The 24,442-nt window shown below is 41.0% G+C and overlaps 1 protein-coding gene across 3 annotated transcripts in view; it reads right to left on the minus strand.

Annotated features, from left to right (window-relative positions):
* Positions 1-24,442, minus strand: part of MMEL1 (membrane metalloendopeptidase like 1) — a 39,962-nt gene that overhangs the window by 4,744 nt on the left and 10,776 nt on the right. For all 3 annotated transcript variants that reach the window (XM_040586722.1, XM_040586723.1, XM_040586721.1), the window contains exons 3-21: positions 18,959-19,018; positions 17,952-18,113; positions 17,449-17,529; positions 16,880-16,975; positions 16,156-16,274; positions 15,395-15,460; positions 12,950-13,084; positions 12,264-12,353; positions 11,866-12,002; positions 11,264-11,357; positions 10,897-11,025; positions 10,517-10,615; positions 9,774-9,857; positions 9,397-9,500; positions 6,341-6,399; positions 4,122-4,241; positions 2,847-2,980; positions 2,222-2,287; positions 62-157 (exon numbers count right to left, since the gene is read on the minus strand). In XM_040586722.1, the coding sequence (XP_040442656.1) occupies positions 62-157; positions 2,222-2,287; positions 2,847-2,980; positions 4,122-4,241; positions 6,341-6,399; positions 9,397-9,500; positions 9,774-9,857; positions 10,517-10,615; positions 10,897-11,025; positions 11,264-11,357; positions 11,866-12,002; positions 12,264-12,353; positions 12,950-13,084; positions 15,395-15,460; positions 16,156-16,274; positions 16,880-16,975; positions 17,449-17,529; positions 17,952-18,113; positions 18,959-19,018 (1,931 nt within the window). The remainder of the gene's footprint in view (positions 1-61; positions 158-2,221; positions 2,288-2,846; positions 2,981-4,121; positions 4,242-6,340; positions 6,400-9,396; positions 9,501-9,773; positions 9,858-10,516; positions 10,616-10,896; positions 11,026-11,263; positions 11,358-11,865; positions 12,003-12,263; positions 12,354-12,949; positions 13,085-15,394; positions 15,461-16,155; positions 16,275-16,879; positions 16,976-17,448; positions 17,530-17,951; positions 18,114-18,958; positions 19,019-24,442) is intronic.

Genomic DNA, 24,442 nt, shown 5'->3' on the forward strand with positions numbered 1-24,442 from the left:
TTAAGGTAACCGAATTTATACTTTGACGCAGGATGTAGTGGCTGCATTGGAGGGTTCTTACCTGGGCAAAGTTGAGGAAGAAAAGCTGTTTGTGGGACAGATTCAGGCCAGGCAGCTTTGGCTCCTTCCCTTCCCGTTCCAGCCATTTTAAGTAGGCCTAGAAGTGAGCACAGATTCACTTGAGAGAACCAGCAGGATGGCTTATTCAGACACAATCATTTCACGTGTTATTTTGGGGTGAGAGATTTTAATCACAACGTACATGAGCCCAACATGTCTTCCCTTCTGTATTTTTGTAGTTTATCTTTCTAATACAAATAGTACAGCTAATTCTATGAAAAAGCCATCGTCACAAGTCCTGTGTTGACCTTTCTAGCAAAAAAACCCAAAATGCAAAGATAATTTGCATTCAGCTTCTTAAGTATGGTAATCTCTGAACTGAAAACTGCTATAAAACAGGAAAAAGTACCAAACTCTTATGTGGAAGTGGAGTATTGGAGTAGTAGTTATTGCTGGGCAGTTGACCCTCGCTGCAGGAAGCTATGCGTGTTCTTTACGGAGTCACCTGGAGATCTGTTGTGAATCGCTTCGGCCAGGTGGCACACACCGTTCTAGCGGAAGGAATGCCACTGTCCCCACGGAGGGTTCGTTTGCTGTTGTGTCCCAGCAAGGAAGCATGACAAAGTGTAACTGCTAATACCCTGTTTAAGCACAGCTGATGACATATATATATATATATATATATATAAAATCAATACTGCTATGGAGACTGAATGCCCATGGCTGCAGCTGGAAGTAAGATCATCAGCTTCCACTGATTCTTTCTACAGGAATCCGTAGGAAATAAAGTGTTAAGTCTTCTCCACGGTTCTATGGTGATGATTTTGATCTCTTCAGGTAACTGCTCATAAAATAGCAGATAATAACCTTGTTCAATGTTAAATCCATTACCTGTTATTGTTACACACTAATTGGCCAATTTTCTTTTTTTAGGTATATTGATATAATGGAGACAAGTTAATGTGTCCTCACGCTGGTTAATTTCAAACGTTCTATTACCTTATTCTCTTAGTTGCTGAGATAATCCCAAAGAACACAAAACACAAAAGGTAGACCTGAGGGTAAAAATACCTCCAGCACCACAGAACAGCAGAGAATTCTCTAAGCAGGCAGTTCCTGTCAGCCCACACTCTTCTTCCACGTTCGTAATAGCTTTTAGAACCAAGTACATATTCACTTTAACGAAGCAATGAATCTGAACAGCATCCCTCAGAGTCAGAATCATCGGTTTAGCTTTCTGGAAATTCAGGAGGTTTTTCTACAAACACCCTTAACTGCTGCCGTATTCAAAACACCAGAGGGAAGAATCTGTACCGTGACATGTTAGGATTATTCATGGAAAAGAACATTTGATGCTCACACCTGAGGTCCGCATGGAAAGAGCCTCTGTGCTGATAACTATTCCTTAATAACTGTTCCTATTCATAATGATGCTTCGTAAACCTGGAGGATTAAAGATAGTGGACTTCCCTGGGGCTGGAAGCTGCCTTCCCCTGGCAGAGCAGGAGAAATAAGGTGAGATGCAGTAGTGTTTACAACAGGTAAAACCATGCTGAACAGAACAGCTTTTCAACCACAGCATGGAGGTAGTGCTCTGAAATACCAGTGGCATTTATCCTGTTTGGAAAATAACTGACTGGCTGAAGTGACCTTTTGCCTTGGAAAGAGGCACACGTTCTGAGGTTACCAATCCTTGCATTTTATCCTGCTTTCTAGCTGCACGGAACATAAACAGCAGCTGGGTAGAAGGGACTTTCTGTGTTATTTTCCTAAAGCTTATAAAACACATCAAGCAAGCAACAAAAGGAGCTAGGCTTTTAGAGTCGGGTGTTTTGGTAGATGCGGTCTGTAGCCCTCTTGGGAAAGAGATGGCATTTCCATCCATTCTTTTCATGTCCTACCTGACGTGTCACTTTTGAGATCAAAGATGAAAAGCATGAGTGAAATAAACTTGGAAAAAACAGTTGCTCAGCTTCCTATCACCAAACCGTGTTGCCAAGAAATTAGTGCTCTGTTGCCATGGGACAAGCTGTTTGAAGTTGTAACTGCCATTTTCAGGACTAAGGGCTTTAGAAAATGGAGGGTGGTTTACCTTTTTCCTACCTAATACTGTGCCTCTGTGGGCGCTGCCCTTGTTTACCAAAGCTGCAGCATCAGTTACCTTATAAGCCTGTCGGACTCCTCCGTTATCTGCAATATTTTCTCCTAATGTGCTTATTCCACTGACCTGTAAAAGAATCATCATTCATTTACTCTGTAGTCAGTAACACGAGGAACCCTAAGAACCACCAGCTAAAGCACAGTCATACATCACAGATAGACTGTCATGTCTGGAACAGAAGGAAGCAGTGACTGTGCTAGGGCAAATAAAGGAGAGAATTAAAATACTAAAGAAACCTCATAGGGTAAAAGCTGTAGATTAGAATAGAGAAAATGTGTATGAATATAAGATGAATAGAATATGGGCTGCTGGGCAGAACACATACTAGCAGGACTGGCAAAATACAGAAGCAAACACCAGATTTCCACACATGCCCCTTTCCAAAAACACTCATAAGGCCTGGCAGCAAAAGCACACACCATTAACCCAACTGCACCCGGATACTGCTGGTTTTCTAGGCTAACTAGTATCCCCAATTCGTAAGAAATAACCCTTGGATCTTAATTCCAAAACAATTAGGCTGTAGTATGTGAGGTTTTATGCTTACCATCTGTAGAGATTCTCCATTTACAGTAATTTTTCTGTATTAAAAACCAGTGGTGTGGAAATGGTCGGGTTTACTTACATTTTGTCCTCCAGCAAGCTCCCACGTGTAGTTCCCATACTGGTACACCATGCAACGAGACTGCTCCTTGAAATGCATCGCTGAGAAATTGCTCCACCAGTCAAACATATTTCCATCTTTATCAAAATTCCTACCTACATGAAAAGCCAAGAAACAAGGCAAGCTGCTCACATATGTTAGAGCAACTGGTCTCCCAGTGCAGCACCAGCACCTCTTTCTTTTTAATGTTACAGCTGCACTTCCTGCCCTCTTTCCTCCTTGATTTAGATGGTCTGTGCTACAGAGATTTATCTAGATGTTGTTTATCTATAACCATCATATGATCATATTTCATATATTATCATATAATTATCATATTATCTATATGATATTTATCTGTATACTTTTGGCACAGTTGATTCTGCTTTGGCACAAGGGAATGGACAAGATCAATCGCGGTTCTTTCATCTCAGTTCTCTATTATTCTGGGATTTCCTGTTCAGCCAGCATCCCTGACTCCAGTTACAGCGCTGAGACCCAGTTTTATTTCAAATTGGATCATACAGGCATCACGTAACAAAACTTTTCACTACTTTGAGATGTCTAAGGTGCTTATTCTGCGTGTCCATTCACAGAGAATTACTTGCGTTGCCACAGCAGGAGAAAGCTGGAGCTGCTTTCCCAGCTCTCTGGCTACAACACGCTTTCTCTGTGCTCCAGATCTAAGTTTTTGAGGCTGTATTGTGTGCTTATGTGTAAACTGCACAAGTTAATTAACATTAAAAAAAATGCATTGAAGAAAGCCCATGTATTACTGGCTTACAGTATCAGAAGTGCGTTTTTGCCCAGAACTATTTTACATAGCATTCTAGAAAGAAAGTCAATTTATTTCAAATGTTCATGTGGAAAAAAAAGTCTCATGTGATTTAAGATGCGACTGGCAGCTCTTCTACCCAAGAATGCAGTTCCGATTTCATTTTACTTTAGAAGCCAGTATCTCTGCTGTCATCGTACTCCCCATCTGAGGATGCCGTGAAAGTAACAGCTTTTCCTGAGAATTGTCATTGACCCTATTTTTAGCAGCTGCTTACTTCTTGTGCGACCTGCTCAGTTCATGAAAACACTCACTGCAAAATGCTCTACAGCCTGTTAACAGCGTGCCGGTACTGCTCCCGGCGTGAGTGGGTACCTGACCATGCCTGTGTGGATATGTCAGTCACAGCAGCGTGTGGCTTTAATTTCTTACGGAGTAATGAGTGCAACTGAAAGAATTAATACTTTCTGTTATCTTCTCACCATTGTCATCAAACCCATGAGTAATTTCATGCCCAATAACCATCCCAATCCCTCCAAAGTTCAGGGCTTGCGGTTGGTGTTTGCTGAAGAAGGGGGGCTGTAGAATCCCAGCAGGAAAAACTGCAAAGAGGGGAAGAGAGAGGGAGATCCTGTAAGGCAGCTGTATTTTTGCATACTTTGCAGACAGATTGTTTGCTTGGTTTAAGGATTAGGAAGGAACATAAAATATAAAATGATTAGAAACAACATCATGTCTCCTCATGGGAAATTGTTTCTGTCTTGATAAATGGAAAATGACAAATTAATAAAGGTTTACTTTAGCACATCTGCAACCACAGTATCTCCTTGTTTGAGAACTAAGCATCATTTACATTTCAGCTTTAGCCTCAGCAGGTCCATAACGTATGCTGCAGTAAGTCAAGAACAAAATATTTAGTAACTGTCTTTTGGAGACAGGTACAGTTTGTGGTTTAGAGCCACTTAATAGGGGAAGTAATGCAAGTTTTATTGCTTTATTTTTGTTAAACAAAGGTTAGTAATCATATACTGATTGCCAACAAAACTCGGTGCGTAAAGCAGGCGCAGCAGTAATTCCTACAGACCACCAAGTGCACCTGGGTGCCAGTCTGGGGCGTGGGGGTGCAGCAGGTCTGTCCTTCAGTCCTCTGGCAAAAACCTCATACGGCATCAATGGGGTTTAGCCTTCATCCCATCTATGTGAGACGAAAAGCAGATATGCTTCTGGAGGCATTAAGACTGCAAGCAGTTCATTCTAATAAGATAATTTCTTATTAAATTAAGATACTGAAACTATATAGCAAATTTTCATTTAGAGGCAAAAACCTTTTTGATTACGTAGAAGGTTTTATCCATACAATTCTGGGGAGAAATATATGAGGCAGACTGCAGTAAGACAGAAGCAGGAAACTGAAAGGAGCATGGAAAAATATTTTCCTCAAACTAGAGACAGGGAGAACCAGGATTTAACTGGCATCACTATTGTGGGTAGCTGTGCTTGGGTTTGGGGCTTGCATATTCATCTTCAAAAGTTACTTAAACCTGTTACTTCAATATTACTTACAAAAGCAAAGTTGCAGAGGAACCAGTCTCCTTTAAGACTTGAGTTCCCTGCCTGGAAAGGCAGCTCACAGCTGATTACCATCAGCATAAACCACCTGGATAAACAGGGAGCCTGAGCCTGACCACCAGTACAGCCCCAGGACAAGGTGGGCTGGTGAGTGGGGGTACCCTGCTGGTCACGGTGCTCGCTGCGCCCACACGTGGAGCAAAGTGGGAGCTACCCAAATGCAAATCAGCTCTTTGTGATGAGGCCAGAGGGCTAAATTATGAGCCCTCTGGATGTTTCTGCTTTTAGCAATTACCGAAGTTTTCCCTTGTGATGCTTGGTTGGGTTGTTTTCTGTTTCTGGCTCTTGCCCTGTAAGCAGGATATGGTTGCTGTCTGGTCCAAAAACAGACACAGGTTTTTTTTTTCCTCTTATGGTATTTGGCAGTACTTGGATAGCAGATCTTCCTGGCAGTCTGGGGAATTTGAATAAGCACTTCTTGGCAGAAATTATTTGGTTTGTCTCCTGTTTGGGGCATTCAGAATTCAGCAAAGACTCTACAGCATCTGCAGGCTCAACCTGAGCTTGTGGCTGCCTGCACCAGAGGTCAGGGAGCATGGGGAACCGGGCAGGTTCACTGTATCTTAAGATCTTTTTCCCTGCCAAGAACAAGAAAGGTCAGCCTAGCAACTCTGCAAAAACTCGCAGATCTGACAGTCTGCAAGCAGAGGCTGGTTTCTTTAGTCTGGTACACCTCTTATCACTACCGTTCCAGTACTGTCTGTGCAGACAGCAAACTGGAGAGCTGCCCATGTGTTTATCAGGAATGTGGAAACATGAGTACGAACAGCCCAGGATACACTGTGAACGTTCTCTGGTCTCGAAGCTGGCACTCCTGTAGTAGCAGTTACTGTCTCAGCCTTTCAAACATAAGGCTGTTCCAGTTACAGTATAGAAACTGCGCCTGCCGAGGAGGGGTGGGGGTTGCTAAATATTCATCAACAAAGCAACTGCTTGAAGGGAACAACATGGTGCCCAGAATTTCCATAAGGGCACAGGCAGGTTTGCCTCTGGAGAGCGGACTTGCATCCTTGTGGGGCAAAAAATTATTTCATTAGATCCATGCAGCTGTTTAAAACTGTTGTAAACCTACCTATCTGGTTCCGATTGGGGGAATAGAATGCGTTGACCACTGCAGCTCCAATTATCCATCTAAAAATAAATGTTGCACACAAAGTTAGTCACGATGGGGGTTTTTTAGACAGTCTTTTTATTGAATTATTATTGTTAAAAAATGCAGGCTGCATATAAGGAAAGGATCGAGGTAGGGAAGAAGGGTGCCACTGAACCCAGCTGTAAAGAAATACTAATACCAGGAAATAACTGGTGTCTCATTTATGGGCACCTTTCATCCAAAACAGCGCTGAGTTAAAGTGAGAAATGCTTTTGTTCTTGAATGTTGAATGGCCACATTGAGGTGGAATGTGGTAACTGTTTACTAGCGCATCTTAACGCTGTCTAGGCTTGAGAAGAAATGAGTGGGTTACATCTAAAACAAAATCAGCATTTAGAGGACACTTTGAGCAGCAGAAGGCAGCTACTGAAACTAGAAGTTAAGACCAAACTTGTCTATTGAAAACTTATGTATCTGACTGATTATTCATTTTTAAATGTCTGCATTTGGAGTGCAGTACTTCACAGGTAAGTGTTAACTTTCAGGAGTAATTTTTAAGTACGCTGCTTTTGGAAACTCTCTCCAATACTTCAATAACTGTTTATTCTTTGTATTTTTCTTTCTCCTCCCTTTCTCTTCTACCTCTGGACATACACATCTAGTTGGCCTGCTCTAGTGAACCATGCAGTAACGGTCTGAAGCCATGAACTCATGGTAAGCATTCAGCAGCATCAGCCTAAGATTCTTCTCCCCCACATCTCTTGTCTTTATAGTACCTTATGATGCCCTAGGTGCTGTGTCTGCTGTCGTTTTGACATAACTGCTTGTGGGCTGCTGTGGAATGGAATCAAATTTCCTGCTGAAGAAATCGAGCATGTGTCCACAGCTTTCAGGGTTTTTGACAAGCTGGTTAGTCTGGACTAACAGAATAGAGGAGACTGCTCACCACAGCCTGCGAACAGGCGTACGGGGTAGAAGTGAGTTATGCCAAAATTGCCACTAACCTGCGTGTAACATGTGCATAGAGAGGCAGTAGGAATCTCTTTCTGAATTCATGGGGGTACTTGAGAATTTGTCAAAACAGATTTGCTCTGAAAGCCAGTCTGTTTTGAAAACATGTTCTTTGTCCGTAAATTTCTCCTTGGGTGCCTGACATAAAACATTTGTAGCTGGCCAGGTAGCTTGTAACAAACACCACCTCCACAAAGAAAGCTATGATTATGAATAGTGGTTAATTTTCTTAATTGCAATTATTAGCTAATAATATCAGCAATGTTAGCTGTATACTCTCCTTCAGTTTAATTAAATGGTGATCTGGAGTGATAAGTGGCTTACGTCTCCTTGGGGAAACCCTTCAAGCCACTGGAGAGACATCACTAGAAAGACGTATTCCATTACATGGAAAAAGTGTGGGGGGGGAAATCATATATTGTCAAACTATGAGGAAAAGGCAGCTTAATTCATGAACCCATCAAAAGGTTCCCACAAACGTGCTTTAAACCACACCTAGAATGAGCAGAGGCACTGGAACTTTGGCCTGATGGCTGCTATCTGCCTCTGTAGGCTATAAAAAGGCAGCAGTGATTCATTAACAGTTTGTAGATTAAGAGCACCAATGTTGTGCAAGAATTTTTTGCTATGAAGAGCACCATGACTGATTCCTTGAGAAATGAAGAAAGAGGAAAAAATGCTGTTATTTAGCTGACTGATCAGAAAACTCTCTTGGTGAATTATTCATCACTAATTCACTGGAGGTTTCCAAGTGCCTGCATTGTGTGTGTGCTCACATCTTGAGTTAAAACCACTTCACAGGCAAAGCGAGAGATAAAATGAATCGGCTTTGCAACAATTAACTTGACTAATGCTTCCCTTCGGAGAAGTTTTTGTTTGCTCGCTTTTCAATAACTCTGTGTTCTTTCATCTTCTGTAGAGAGGTGTTTGAGATTCTTATTGGTATCTATTTCACTTTGTCTCAAGACATTCTCTTCCAGCATCGCTCTGGCTGGAAGCCTGCTAGTGAAGAACACATCAGGCTGGCATCAGCTTCCTCGCTTCTGCCTTCCATTCCACGTGTCTGTGACCAAGTATGAGCAGCAGCTTTGCCAGATAGCTGCGTCGGAAGCACCCGACTCAGGAAGCTGACTGGACTATTAAAAGTTCAGATTGGCTAGCTCATAGCTCTGGAAATCGGGTCCTATTCCAAGGCGTTTGTTGCTGAACATGCAACCCAGGACTCCTGGGACATCTCCATGTCATGGATTTGGCAGGAACTCAGGACTGGAGGGGTTGTCCAGGTGATGTTGTGTAGTAATGCTTACTGGGTAACTATGCCAATGGCTCACCTTGGAGCACTTAGTAACAATTTGTGAACGTGCCACTTTTATTTGGTTGTTTTAAGACTAGCACTAGCTGAGGCTGTGCCTAAGAGAGGAGAACTGTGAGGTACCAGCTAGGGCAATACAGGCTAAGACCTGGGACTGGGATCCAAGACCGAGGATGCATTCGTGGAGTCAAAGAATGGATCATGAAGCAGCCAAACCTGCACCTAGACAGGAAATTCCTGAAAAATACATTTATACTTTAGTAGGTGCAGTGTGAAGTAATTGGCTGAAAAAGGACATAAACTAGATCTGGTGCTCAACTTCCCCAAGACTGGGCATATTTCCAACTGAATTCTGGCTAGAATATTTTAAGCTTTTTTTACCCTGAATATATATTTTCAGAAGTTCAATGATACTGTTTATCCCATCTCCTCCTTGCTGACTTGCTGGAAAGATCTGTCACTGCTTTTGTGTTAAGCAGTTTCAAAGTAATATCTGGAAGCAAAGCAGCTTGATGAAGGATTAGAGAGATTCTAACAGAACTGGATTAATTCCTACCACAAGAGGCAATGAACTACTTGTTAAATTCCAGAAAATTGCTTATGTCTGGGATCTTGTCAGTTTTCTCAGCTACCCACAGCATATGACTTAAAATATAAGAACTATTATTTCAGAATTTAGATGGTGTCTGTAGCATGCAGTCTGGAAACTTACATATCTTGATCAACTCTCTCTCGAAGTTTTTTCAAGCTCTTTTGGGCTCCAGCTCTCAGGTTTTCCAGAATGTTTTCAAAGTAATTGTTTTCACTGAAGCTTAACTAAAGAAACAGATAAGCAAGTATATTAGTAAGCTGTGTGGAAAGAAGAATTCCTCATACCACTGAATGTATCTTCTAAAAAAAAAAGTTTTGATTGCAAGGTATCACTTGGAAGTTAGCTCTTTGCATGCATTTATTTATTAACATGTTCAACACAATTAACCTTGTATGCTGACCAGTCACTTGGAAGTTACAGTTGTACAGGTATAAGTATTTCAAGTGGCAAGAAAATAAGTGTAGGCTTTTATACAGAGATATGTGCAGCATACTTACATTGGCATATTCCTGATCTAGTTTTTCATTCTGATCTTCCAAAATATAATCTGGATAGCCAATTTGTTCTTTAATTGCCATTGCCTAGAAGAGAAGAGTTTAATGTTTCCTCTTAATTGTGGGTTTTGTTGGTGTGTTTTGTTTTTTAAAAATTTCAATACACAGCATAGTTCAAATTTTTTATTGCTATTGTCCACCTGTTTGTGAGAAACTGGATGCAAATATTTAAAGACCTTGTTCAAATGGACCCTATTACCTAGTGAGACTTTTTAAAAATTTTTTTTAACCAGTACAGAGCATACAGTCTTCATCTCATCTCCGGATGTCTAGCCACCATGGTAGACTGCAGATCCTACAGCACTACCTGGCAGGGATTGGGCTTAACACTCGTTTAGTGCCTCCCCCCCTTCCCCCCCTTGCTATTGGAACAGTGCTGATGGTCCTAACGTCAATGAAAAGTTTGGAAAGTTTTCTTGGGGGATTGCATTGTATTCAGTTGTCATTCTAGTTGATGCATTTGCTGCCATCTTGCTATTTATAACACTTCTTAAGACTCCTAGCAAATAAAAATGCATGTGAACTAAAAATAAAAGGACAATTTAATAGGATAATGGATAATAGGATAGTGAACATCAAAGATGTTTTTTCTTCTCATTAGTAGAGGAACTGGGAATAGTGATGTTACAGAATTCCAAAGATTTCACATTCATGACAGAATACTGAAGTTCCTCGCTGTCTCTGACCTTCTCACGAGCCTTCTCTTTAGATGCCTCATCCATCCACTGTAACTCATCTAAAGTCTCGATGAACACTTCACGAATCTTCTCTATTAAATCTCGGACCTAAAAGAGAGGCAGTAAGAAATTAATCATTAACATGCTGGCTTTCATAGGCACAGCTAAGGAGGGGTGAAAAGCTTCCTATGGAAAGATGATGTCCCCAGATTCTATGCTCTAAACAGTGGTACTCTGCATTTAAAAGTGTCATAAATGAGTTCTTATGCCTTCTGACTCCTGGCTGATTGATATCTTTAACAGGCAAAAGAGGCTGGGAGATCAGAGGGAGGAGAGTGGGCACTGTAGACACTGTGGATGTACAGTAGTATGAAGGGTAAGCTACATACCATCCGCTTGCTCTCACCAGCAAATGCCTCCCTGACATACATTGCTCCTACTGCGTTCTCCATGTTGTTGTTGACGTAACTGACACACTCCCTCCAGCGGGCTTCTTCCAGTGTTGTCCCATATAGTGCCTGCAACACAAACCACCCCAGGATTAATTCTGCTTCTGCATCTCTTTCTAAATCATTGCCTAAGGAAGAGGTTGCCCTCCAAGACAAAGGTTTCTGTTGTCGTGATTGCTGTACTTAGATTTGTTTGCTGATGACATGACATAATAATGTTGCTGTGTTGACAAGGGCTTGATGTGGTGGCGGCGGGACTCTCTTCTAGTGCTATGCTCTGTAGTCTCCTTAGGAAGAGAAAAAATACCTTCCTGTAGCTGGCCCGAGCATCCTTGAAACGCCGACTCAAGCTGCTGACTCGATCAATCACCAGTCGCCAAATGAGGTAGTTCTGGATGGTGCTGTGTGGGGAAGCAGAGCTAGGTTTGATCCCTTGTAAAAAGGAACGCTGGTGCAGACAGTCAGGAGGGGGATCTTAATACCGGTTGGAGATAAGAAGCCTGATTGCTGCCAGTCATCAGTTTCATAGCATCTACAGGTGACTGTTCTTATTTAACAGGTTGGCTAACTGTAGAGGCATCCAGACTGAGGACTGTACTACCATGTTTGTTCAGGGATTAGTTTCTCTTTTTATTTTTTTAATTTTTTTCTTCCTTCTAGAGTGTAACGAGAGCTAAGCCTGTGAAGAAATATTTTTCTCTTCCCATTTAACCTTTTCTGAGCAGGTGAGACACCTAGTACCACAGTGCTTTGGGACCCCAGGGCCTTAAAAGATACTACCCATATTTTACAGTGAACTGGTATAATTTTTCTCAGAAGCTCTGACAGAACTAGCAAGTGGGCCCAATAATTTACATTTCCACAATACTTCTGTGACTTTTTGTCTTGGATACTCTCCAGTTTCTTTACCTTGCTGAGTACTTTGAGATAATTGCTTTCAGCTCTTGCAGATAGGGCATGCCATATACAACAACCTCTTCTTCTGGGTCGACCTGAACACTTACTGAAGACATGACACCTTGGATGAAGAAGGTCCAGTTAAATTCCTAAGCAGACAGAAAGACATATACCAATGCCAGGTGTTTAAGTACCTGAGTAACCATCTGCAATTTCTACAGTCTATGGGATTGTATGGAGTTGTAGTGTTTTTCGGTAGAAAAATGCTTTTTAAGAGACTCTGAAGACAAGGTTAACAATGGGAATGACTTCTGTCTCTTCGTTGCACCCCTGAAATTCACAAAGCCATTTCCAACTGGCACTGTAATAAGAGGAGGCTGAAAGTATTAGACTGCTAATTAAACACTTACGTTCAATGCGAACTTTTCCTGTAGCTCCTTTAAGGTCATTTTGTTGTACAACAAGGTTACATCGTGCCTTTCTTCTGCTGGGGTAGTTGCCTGAAGACATTCACAAGGTTATTACTAGAATCAACTGACACAAGTGTCAAAGGCTGTAATTACATGAATGCACATATATACACTTAAATAATACATGAATAGAAGTTTAATTTGGAAAAGTTCACTTGACAGTGTCCAGTGCTGCTTTCTAAACCTCAGGAACTCGGGTCTTCCCTATTCAGTAACGCCTCAGTAATGGTAAGGCAAGCAGTTTCCTCTGTCTTCATTAGAATGGAAGACTAAGTCCTTAGATTTTTAGAGTGCTGTAGACTTCTAAGAATGCATGTGAGCTAGCCCTGGTGTTACCATTGTGTGTGTTTCGCAGAAGATAATTACCTTGCTTTGAGACTTCAAAAAATATATATGGCTAGGACTAGAGTGCACACAGTAGCAGTGTGTGCAGTAAATGTAATTATACATGCAGAGGCTCTGATTTCTGACCTGCTCACAGCACAACAAGTCTCCTTCCCCCTGCTTTCTTCTAGGCCATGGGTTTTCTGCTGTGTTGAAAACTGCCGCACAAACCAGCAAGAGACTCTCCCTCTCGCCCCTTGCACTACTCCCCGATCCTGGGAAGTTCTCATTTCTGTACTCACATTTGCAATCTCTGTTTCAAGCTCCATAACTTTTGCCATTTCCTCTTGGACAAAGGAATCATCTTTAGACACGTTCTTGTCTTCTCGGATCATTTTGGCAATGGTGATCATGAACTGCAGGTAAGCTTCTCTCACCTGCAGACAAGAGACGGAGCACATTTGCTGCCTATCATCTCTTATTCAGCAAATCATTCATTCTGTTATTTTAACTTTACAGTGTACTGTGAAAAAGTTGAGTCCAGGGCTCCCAGCGTCTGCTTTTGTCTCCAATGCAACCCTCCTCACCCTGTTGCCTTTTGTTTGGGTTTTTTTTGGTGGGGTTTTTCTTCCCTTCTATAATAGATACTGCTGCAATACCTAGGACCTCCATTCATCCTGGAATACCTTATGATATGGTTGCCAGTCTCAAAACACATAGTGAAAGCAACAATTCCTGCTTCCCTGTGCAATCCAACTTACTGGTATTCCAAGTTAGAATTGCTACTGGAGCAAAGAGAAAGCTCCGTGCTTGGAGTTACACTATGGGAATAGTGATCCCTACTAGCTAAAATACCAGGGTGAACATAGAAGGTTTAAGTTCTCTGAAAGTAATACCATAAATCTTCTAAGCTCTGTTTTTACTGTCTGAAAGAAAAGCTGTGTCTCAGATGGTTCCCAGTGATACCTTTGCTTTATTTCTAATAGGAGGCTACGGCTTTGATTTATGCCTTCGAACAGACGTTGAAAAGGTATTTGGCTGCTGAGGGAGTACTGATGTCTGATACAGGAAAGCTTAATACTACCGACTCTTCTTGCATACTTTTCTTCCTCCACTGACCTTGGAAACCAGATAAATACACTAACTGTTGTGAAATTGAGTCTGGGCATTTACACGATGATGATTTGTGTTTTTTAGGCTGAATGCTGAGGCCTTAATCAGGCCAGACTCCCACAGACCTCAGTAGGAGTTTTGCCAAAAGATGCTGGACTAAGCACAGGGGGAGTTTGGGTCATCAGAATTTGGTTCATTGTCTGTGGGAAGTGAGCTGTTAAATAGCAAATAAAAAGGGGTTGTGTCTCCTCCTTATTCATTAAGGTTAAAAACACAGACTTAGCCCTTCTTCTTTATAGCCTCAAATTAAAACTGTATTGAGCAGTACTGGTCGTCTTTTGCTAATTTAGGATTGTCTACGTACTGTACCTCATTTTCTACCTCCTACAAGTCAATCAAAGTCTGACTTTCATGCAACGATGCATAAATATCCCTCCTTTCTATTGTAACTGCCACTATATAGGTGAAACTTGCAGAATAGAACCCTAGTTCCAGCAGCTATCTGCAGTTCCCAACACAACTACATGGGGCTTGTTTTGTATCATGAGACAGATTAACAGAAGTTGGCAGTTTATAAAGGTGTCCAGAAGGCATGGAAACAATCTCCGAAAACCTTCACAGGACCATATTTTAGACTATATAATAAATGAGAATAGTCAGATACATTGGAGGAAGACAAAAACTATTCTCGCTGATGTTTTCATCTGCCTTTACAGCCACTAGACAAAAGAGTCTAAAATGCTGATTGCTGTCGCTCTGTATTCCCTTCCATTCGTGTTAGGAAAATTAGTTTGATGTCAGGCTGCAAATAGTCCTTGTTAGTATGACATAATTTATCAGTTTCCCGGATGAAACTACTGCTTTAGTACATCTTAATTTCCTCAATTATCTGGCTATATTTGCAAAAGCTTTCCATGTATTTGCAGAAACTGTCACACTTTTGCTCTGAGCATTGCCAGAGAAAAGCAGATAAAAATAAAAATCTCTCACAATTTTCATGTAACTTTGGGTCAAGGCGGGGAGTAAGTGGCAGCAGATTCTTACTAGCTGAGTATATGTTCCATTAATACAGCTTTTGCTGCTCCACCTGAAACATGAGGGTTTAAAACTTTTTTTTCCACCTGAATGAACACATGAAAAATTTGGAGTATTCTGGTGTTCAACAAAACATTTTGGGGCATTGTATGTTCAAATACGATCCGGTATGACAACTCTTCTCCCATATCTATAATCTATCTTTCCAGTACCTTGCAAAATAGTAGCCAGAACCAGTGGCTATAGAAGAAGGTATGAGTGAATCCAAGGTAACCTGGATTGAAAACGTGAACCTATCCTTCAAAATTAGAGACTGTTTTAAGCTATAAAACATGATTTTTATTTTCCCATAACCTTCTCAATCTGTATGAACTGTGCAGTTTTGGAAAGGCTTGTTATTTATGCAGTTGTTCAGTCCTTTTGTAGACTCTACAAAATTTTGGCATAATTAGGAAAAAATAGGGTAGCAATGAATGTTACAGTTTAATTCTGGTTGTTACAGGACATGAAGATTCATGTATTTGAGTCTTCCAAAACACAGAGATAAATAATAAAGTTGTTTAGTAGCACACAGTAAATCAATTACAAGGAACACTTACCCTTTGATAGTTGCCCCCGTTAAAGTAGTAATCCCTGGATGGCATTCCTAAACTTGGCTGGTCAATCTGAAGGAAATCGTACATTTCTTTAGTTAGTGATGAACAGGAACTGGTGTTGTCCAAGCTTATCCTTGAAAGGCAACGTGAAATGATGCACATGCCATCCTTTCAGCATTGGAATGACATTAGTACACTGCTACCAAACAATTAACGAACTTTAGCTTTCTAGGAACTGGGGTGAGATGAAAGGTACAATTCTTGTCTCTGGATTTCTAGATAAGGACAGGATGGGTACTCGGTGTGGGTTATTAAGCAAAATCTTTCGGTAACCACTGACTTCTAAGAGTAAATTTAAGCAACTTAGAAACGAAGTTGCTTGACTTGAGGGTGAGGCTTTGCGTGTAAGCGTATATGAACAAAATCTGAACAATTATTTGCATGTTTTAGAAACATGCTTTCCTGCTACATATTAAACCTCACCATCATTTTGCAAGTCACAAGGATTTATAACCCTTAAATGCTGTAAATGAGCAAAGGTCCACTGATTTTTATTTCTTTAACTGACATATAAATAATGCTACCATAAAACTTCTGCCAGCATGACTTTGAGACAGATCTGTCACTTGGGGTACAGAACTGTTGCATACATTTTGCCAGTATTGTGCATACCCACTGACTTATGGCAAGCTAATCTAGACAGTGTAAATAGCTATCCATTATGATTCTGGCATATAAATAATTCCCTGCAATTTTTTTCTTACATAAATGATGTGTCTGCTGGAATCCCGGTCATCATTCCATACAAACATGTCAATGAGAACACGTTTGTTAAATCTGGAGTTCATTATGGAGAGTTTTTCTTCCATGCTCCAGTTTGGCTCTGGGAGATAAAAGGGAATATATACATAACTTATCAGTCTGTATCAGGACTGATTAAGCTGTATAGTTTGCAAGCTTGTTGCTCAAATTGTTGAGAACCAGGCTGGACATGATGTGAGAATACTTGTATAGCACATTCTCACAGTAGCTAGAAATTTCTAGGCTGTTCTTACTGGCCTTATCTGTCTTGGTGATATAAAGTAATCAGTAAATGATTTATTTATATATATGCAATTGCTTATGCGTAGATAAATCATCATGACCTTGCCTAGTTAGGCAGTTATGGTCTAAACCCTAATTAATATGCAAGCATTAGAACACAGCTGTATTAGTTATGTTGCTTTTGGTTGTGTTACTTATGTTGGTTCTTTACATTTCCTAACTGTCTTAACGCACCCTGTTCACGAATAAGATCTTACGATATGGGTATTAAACTTATACCATCTTATTTACACAGATCACTCTGTGCTAAGTATGCATGATACACTGACTTCTCTTCACGAAGGAAAAGTTAAAATGGAGTGTCTAATTCAATGACAGTAGTCTCCTTAGTGCAGTAAATAATTGTGACTTAACACCACTGAACTCTCTCAGGCACAGCATTACCTTTGGTCTTATTCCAGTCTGCAGAAGCCACTGGCCAATCTCCAACCATCGTTAAGGCCTCTAGCAGAGGCAATGAATCTCGTTGCTCTATGAGACCTGAGAGAGGAAAAACAAATACGATATTGTTTTCGTAGAGGAAAAAGAAAAATAGGTAACAGGCCTAGTGGTTTAAATCCGGAACTACATTTGTCATAGCAGAAAAGGAGATAACCATGAAATGGTATCTCCTACAGTAGTCCAGAAAAGGAATGAAAACACTTCTGTTGACTTCAGTACTGATTTATTTTTTTTTTCTTACTGAATCAGTTTGGAAAGTACTGATTCATGGGACATCTTTCTGCGTTCAGAAGGGAAGGCTTTGCTTTGATACCAGAGGTATCCATCCCTTCTACATCCCAGAACGTGCCTTAATGATGTACCAAGGCACCTTCATTCATCGAAAGATTAGCTTTCCAGGCAAGGCCATGCAGATTAGATAGATATCGCCGGGACTCTTGCTTAACAGTACATTGGTACTTTTGTGCATTTGGTATTGAAGAAGAAAAACAATGGAACAAGAAAAGACTCACTTTCATTCATGCATGACTTGTAAAGTATTTTAGCTTTCTGAAATGCCTCTCTGTCCCCTTGATCTGAAGTCTCCAGCACACCTGGGGAAGGAACCATTGCAGTGAGATTTCTGCCCTGGAGAGCTTTGATCTTTTCATAGAAATCACTGACAATCCAGGGCTATGATAAATACTTGTTATTGTAGGCTTCAATTACTGTGAAACTAGAGTGCTCTTTAAAGGAGCTATTAATGGGAAAAAGTGTCAGGAAGAAGGACATGCACGCAGCTTGTCCTTCTCCTTTTGAAGTTAGTACCAAATCACCTATGGCTAATTTTTAGTGGGAGCAAGATGTTACCACAAAAATGGGTGTAGTAAGAGATGCAGAGATTAAAGGACCAGAGGGGAAAAAAAATTACAATCAACACTTCTCTGGAAGTTTACTTCTCTGTATAATGTGTAGTAAATAACATTTGAAACTAAACACAAGTGCATAACCAAGGATGGAGTAGCCTCATTCCTACCTTTTAGGATGATCTCCAGCTCATCTCTCAAAATGTCGAAAATGCTGTACCTGGAGCTAGTTTCTGGGATAACATGCCGGTTCAGCCAGCCCCCACAGGCATACTGGTAGAAATCCTTGCAAGGATCAGCTGCTGGGTCCATATTCTGAATTATTCTAGCAGCTAGGTATCAAAATTGGAGAGGTGAATTCCACAGACTGCCCAGTAATCTCTGGGACTACCAAAGACTGTCAAGCAGCTGCTTGGCAAGAAGGCACCCTGCTTATGCTGCTTATAGTTGATAAGACTCACTGTCATGTATTATGACTCAAAGTATCCTAATTTTTTGCTTAAAATGTTGTCAGATGCTTCCTTTGCACTGTAATTGTATCATGTTAGAGGGAGCCTCTGAGTGGCAGAGTAGCTCTCCCACAGCACAGTGCCTGAGCAGGAGCATTCTGCTCTTCTGCCCAGTGCTCTACCTGGCGCCCAGCTTAGGTACCCACCTATAAAGTCAGGTTTTCAGGGGACAATTGGGAACATCTGTGCTGGAGTCTTACCTCTCTTGAGGTGTACAAAGAGATGCCAACAATAAGAAGGTGGATAGCACCATGTGTAGAATGCATTCTCTCTTGAGAGAGAATTTGGTCTAAGGGGATTCTTATTATACTTCATAGACACAGACTGTGCTGGTCAACACACATCCTCGTGGCTCAGGCCAGAGCCAGAGAACTGTTGACCACACTGGAAATTTTCCTGTACTAATTTCTGATGAATGATATTCCTGGTGACAAAGAAAGTACGACATGGCAAAGTAAGAATAGGATTTTTTGCTCAGTGTTTACACATGGAACTCTACTTGCTGCCTTTGGCAGTATTAGCGATGTGTATTTGGCCCAAGGGGAAATGTCATTCCTTCCCAACGTCTTCAGTCTTAAAGCCTGAACTATTGTTTATGCAGGTTCAGCAGAACTAACAACATGCAAAACATCACCTCTGCAATGATCATTCATGGTAACAATCCTTACCTGCTGTAACACATCCAGGTGTGGTACATACGTTGCCTGAATTGCTGCCGTAGTGAGTGCCTGCAGGGAGAGGGATAAGAAAGCAGATGGGATTAGTTGTTTTGGAAAGAAATTGCTACCGATGTCACTCACCGGCAGTGCAACCTCAGCGACAGCTCTGTTTAGTTTTAGAGCAAGCAAATGAATATTAGTGCCAGTAAAAGATAACAAATGACGACTGTGAAGAAATCTAATCTGCAGATTTATGACGAAAATTTACTGGAAGTGGTATTACAACAGTCTTGACAGTAAGTTAACTCTCCTGGGAGCAGAGTAAGACCAGGATTTTTTACTTTCTAACTGCCTTCACAGTCCTTCTGACACATACTAAAACTATGAGATCCCTTTCTAAATGATCTACTATGATGCTTTGAGCATCTGAGCTCTTTCATGATCTTCAGAGTCACTGTGACTGAGAGGTATAAATGGGGTAAAAAGCTCATAGCTGGATTACTGCTTTCACGCTGTTTTGAAATGCAAAGATCAAATTTAGAAAAGGAAGTTACTCTTACTTCTCTAAGTGTGTGTGTGGTGGTGGTGAGCAGGTAACAGACCTGTGTTCAGTCGAAGTTTCAGATATGCCCTTCAAAGCTACTTCTGGCTGTTCAGCAGAGGGGTTGCTCCCTAATTAGTAATGCTGTGGGCTGATGACATGACATATAATGAAGGAGACTGGGGACCTGTGTTCAAATCTGTGTTCTGGCTTTTGAGATGAGCCTGGAAAAGTCCAGTGAAGTCACTGTCAGTGATCTCAATGCATCTTGGTACTCCAAGGAGCAGATCCAAGAGCAATACAAACGAAAGAGCTAGTGGGTGTACTAGTATCGGCTGTTTCAGTTGTGACATGAGCACACCTCTCTGATAAAATATGACTTGTTTCATCAAGAGCTTATCTCAGTCCTGTTGATTGCTTTCCGCAGTAGTCAGAAAGTAACAAAATGTAGAAATTCTGGGACCTTCATGACTCCAGCCTGCAGAGAAGGAGTGATGTGACAAGGAATTTGAGAGGGAGCACAGGCAAGGAAACCTTAGCTGAAGCGTTTTGCTATGACTTCTCGAACAGAAGAATATGATGTGTGCCTCTGCACGGGGAAATGGGTCTGCATGCTCACTCCAGCAAAAGCTGCAAAGTGTTAATCTTCATTATGAATTTTCTATTTTTTGACCACTTAGTCTTGGTTTGTGAACTTCTTCCTGTGAAGAAGACCCACAAAAAGCCTATATGCTTCTTATGCATCAGTGGTGAGCAGAAGCTGGAACAGTACCCAACCCTTATTGCTTGGTGCTCTACACTAGAAGTACTAGGAGTTTGATGGCAGTGACTACCAAGGGTCTTGATGTGAATTCACAGCCATAAGTTCTGCTGCAGACTTTCACTGAAGCCTTTGTACATGAAAACATTTTTTTAATTATTTTTTTTTTAATGCTGAGTACTAAAGTGAACATGTTTGTGATGCTGGTCATGTCGGTCATGTGTGCTGTTTGCTACACAACTGGAATGGGAAGTATCCAAGCACCTCAGCCTGACCGAGTGGCTTTGGGCAAAAGAAAATTAATTTTGTTGTTTTAATTTCCCATTTGTGAAACTGGACAGTCTTAGTATCTACTTATGTTAAATACACCGCTACTTTGTTCCACACTGGAGAACAAAAACTTGATACCCTTACTTTTCAATAAGATTAGCCATGTTTTTAAACTTTCTTTGATCCTTGCACTAGGATGTTTGCAGAAGAGTTCCTAAAAAAATTCCTTCCAATGCAAGTGTTTTACATGAGAGAAAACAAGATTACAGTAATTCAGATAGCCCTGTTTTCTTCCCTACTGTTTTATTTCTTTGAAGTTCATCCGTGGAAGCAACATAAAAAGCCCCCACTGTGATTGAGAATGTACCATTCAGGGTTCAGCTGACTGCCGTCGTGCTGCGTGGGAGCAGATCTGCATTAGAATAACGGCATGCCTTATTATAGCTTAGTGTCTAGCAATCTGAACATGGGATGAGCAAAATGTGGAACAATGTGAAGCTTCACACAGAGGGGTTCAGCTTTTTCTTGTACCAGAGGAGGCAAGCCCAATTTTTGGCGTTTCCTAAATTCTCCAATAAAAATTAAAAAAAAACCAAAAAAACACCAACAACCAAAACCCCATCTAAAAGCCTGCATATTGCTAAGACAAAAAAAATCCTTTTGGGGAAATGAAGCTAGTAGTTCAAAGGCATATGGAAACTTTTCATAAAGGAGCAATAGCTATGGGCCAGGTGTAAAAGGCGTAACTGTACTACAGGCATGCTGTATTTTTCTCATTGTTTCTCAGGGACTGGACTGGACTTAAATGAAGCTTTTTTTTAACTTTTTTTTTTTCCCAGCCCAAACAAAGCTTCTATCTAATGTAACTTGATGATGTTTAACTCCAGTGCCTGGAACCCAACTGCTTTCAACAAGATTCTAAATCCCCCCATTCAAAAAGCGCTTGTGATCCTGAAAGTGTAATTGAGCTGTATAAGCAAGGATGCCAAACCTGTTTGGAAACCTTGGTCGCACACTCAGGGCTCTGAAACTGTCACAAAACCAGATGATTAAAAATGGCTGGTGAGGGGCTCTCAGTTTACTTCTAAAAGTGGCTCCTTTGTTTTTCTATCAATTATCTCTTTTATGCCTCGGTACCAATCCTGACAAAGAACTGAGCCAACCTGACTCTGTGTGAGATACGACCAACACTGCCTGTTCTACCAAAATATGTTTGTGCAGTCTTTGCTCACTTGACTGAGCTGCTGTCTATGGCACCTCTTGAACTTCACATAACCAGGAACAAACATCAGATGCACCTTCTAACTCTCTGCCTAGACTCCATGCAGTTCACTTTCTCAAACTACTTTGCTAAAAACTGCCTGGGTTTTCAGTATAAATATAGATATTTCTTTGTATTTTTCCTCCCTGGTTAAATACTGCTGACATGCTGTGCTACACCGACTTAGAGACTCCTGCTTCAATGTCCGCGGACAAAGAGTACAGATGCGGGAGGGGCAACTTGGGTTAATGTTCTACTAAGCCTAAAAACTGAAAGAAAACAAGTGTCTAGTAGGATTTAGATGGATGTGATGGGGAAATTTCTGAATGCAACCTAAGTGGGACATGGGTTCGTGTTTAACAGTAAGGCATGAAGATAGTGATTTGTAGCAGAAGGAAATTGGTACAGATTGTTCAGCTCATGTTCCCCTGCTGCATAAAATGTGAACTCATCAGTGGAGGGGGTTGTGGGAAATCAATACTTGTCTCTTTCCTATCAAACCTTAACTCCCACTTCTCCTACAGTCAAGTTCACCTGGGATCTAGCTGCTTACAGTTTTTTCTCTTTTAAAATTAATCACTCTGTTTCCCCACCTCTTTCTTCTGATACCCTTCCTCGGGTATACCTTTTAAAACTATCAGAGCGGGATGCCAAAAGAACAGAAATGAGCCAGAAAGACTTCATCACTGGAACTACTCTGTACAGTACTAAGTTCCTTTGTGGCTCTCAAACTTCAGGACCTCTGCAGTGTTACCCCTGCATTTACTTGATTAAAAAAGTTGTACTCTTGCTCTTTCAATAGTCTTGTAGGTTGAAAACAGCCATTGTACCCTCTGCAGACTGAAGGCCTTGCTCATTTCTGTCTGACAGAGCACCATCAGAGAATTGATAAGGGAAGGTAAGCTTTAATGAGGCTAAATAAAATGACCTCAGCTGTGGCACTATGCCAGATGGAAAAAAATGAGGGAAAATAAGCACTTCCAGACACTCCTTCAGAGGTCAACTGAAAAATGGCAGAGCTGGGACATGCCTCAGACGCCACTGGATTCACTGTAGAGAATTCTATTGTCTTAATTTGACTTTACAAGAAGCCACCAAACAGTATTAGATTACTGGTCAGCAGCAGGATAGAAGAATAACTTCTGAGTTGTCTGGTGTCCTGTGGTCCTCTTCAGCAGTTCATCTTTTGAATGACAGGCTCTTAACATACAAGTTGCTTTACGCAGCCTTACTGAAGTTCCTTTCTAGACAACAAAAGGAAGCAAGTAATTCTGTACAGTCTCTGAAGCACACAGTTTGTGTTTCGTGTTTTCCCACTGTGCGTTTTGAGGACCACAGATGGCTGGGGATGGTACACATTGAACAATTAGATCCACAGTTCTCATCAAGCAGTCAAGTGTGAGCTTTACCTTCCACCTTATTTATTCCACATACAGATCTCAGCTGCAGAAATCCTGTCAGCGCTGCAGACTGCACTTGTTGCTACTATAAGAGTGAATTGTTTACAACAATGTAAATGCCAAATTTAGCTTTTCTTCCTCTGAGGGCTGTCTATACCACATGTCAGTGTCTTCAAATGGACTCCATAATACAAGTGTTTTTGGTTTTATTCCGTCTTTCTTAAGATTTCTTACCTACAGTCTATCTATAAGCATGGCTGAGACAGATTTTCATGTGAGAATTGGTAAACTGAGTATTTGCCCACTTTTGCAGCCCTGTACAGCCTGTCACTCCACACTCACACTTTACGTTCATGTAGCTCCACCTGACTACAACTGAGAAGAGTCTTGCCAGCCAAATGTCATTTCATCATGACTTCTGTGTTAGCTGCCACTTGTTTAAGTTCTCTATCTCCTTTGAATAGATGCCTCATTAATGAACATTCACGAAGTCAAAGAATGACTGGGCATCAGTCTAGGAGACAAGCCAGATCTCAGCCACAACCTTTTCTTAGTGTGCCAGTGACCAGTTTAGATATTGCCCCTAGTCAGCAGGTTCTTGCAATTATCTTATTCAAGTGCACATTAACCACGTTCACAGCGTAGGAAATGCAGGAGCGTAACATGGCTTTTTGAAATCCACTCCTAGAACAAGGAGGTTCTTAGTTCAAGTGTTGTATTTATCTTTGTTTGTAGCCTGCCTAACAGGACAGAGGATAGGTCCGTAAGCACGCCTTCTCGCTTTCTAACAGCCTGTGTAACAGCTGTGAATAATGACAACCTGGCAGGATGCAGACACCAAAAAAAATAAAATCTGCAAATCTTATTTCTGAGAAACCCTACAAACGTGGATGCCAGAAAGTGAATAAAATATCAATTCAATTAATAACCTCAGGACCAGCAATTAGGTGAAAATGGAAGTTACGTGTAACTAAGTTGTCTGGAGAAGTCACTGGCTATGACTTGATGTGTCAGCTACAATAAGTGTTGAAATGTTCTTCAGACTGTTTCCAACAAGTGATGAGATTTGGAGTTTAGTAAATATTTGTAGAACATAACTGAGAAAGAGCTGTGAAAAGGCTGCAAAGATATATGTGTGGGTGTGATGGAAAGATTGAGAGCATGGTGTATTCAGATTCAAAAACGAATTACTTCAGTTACTGTCTGCTTCCCTTTCTATGATTACCCAAATATTACTCTGCTGTCCTTACTATGTTTTCTT

This window comes from Falco naumanni, chromosome 3 (assembly GCF_017639655.2).
Source record: "Falco naumanni isolate bFalNau1 chromosome 3, bFalNau1.pat, whole genome shotgun sequence".
Classification (NCBI taxonomy): domain Eukaryota; kingdom Metazoa; phylum Chordata; class Aves; order Falconiformes; family Falconidae; genus Falco; species Falco naumanni.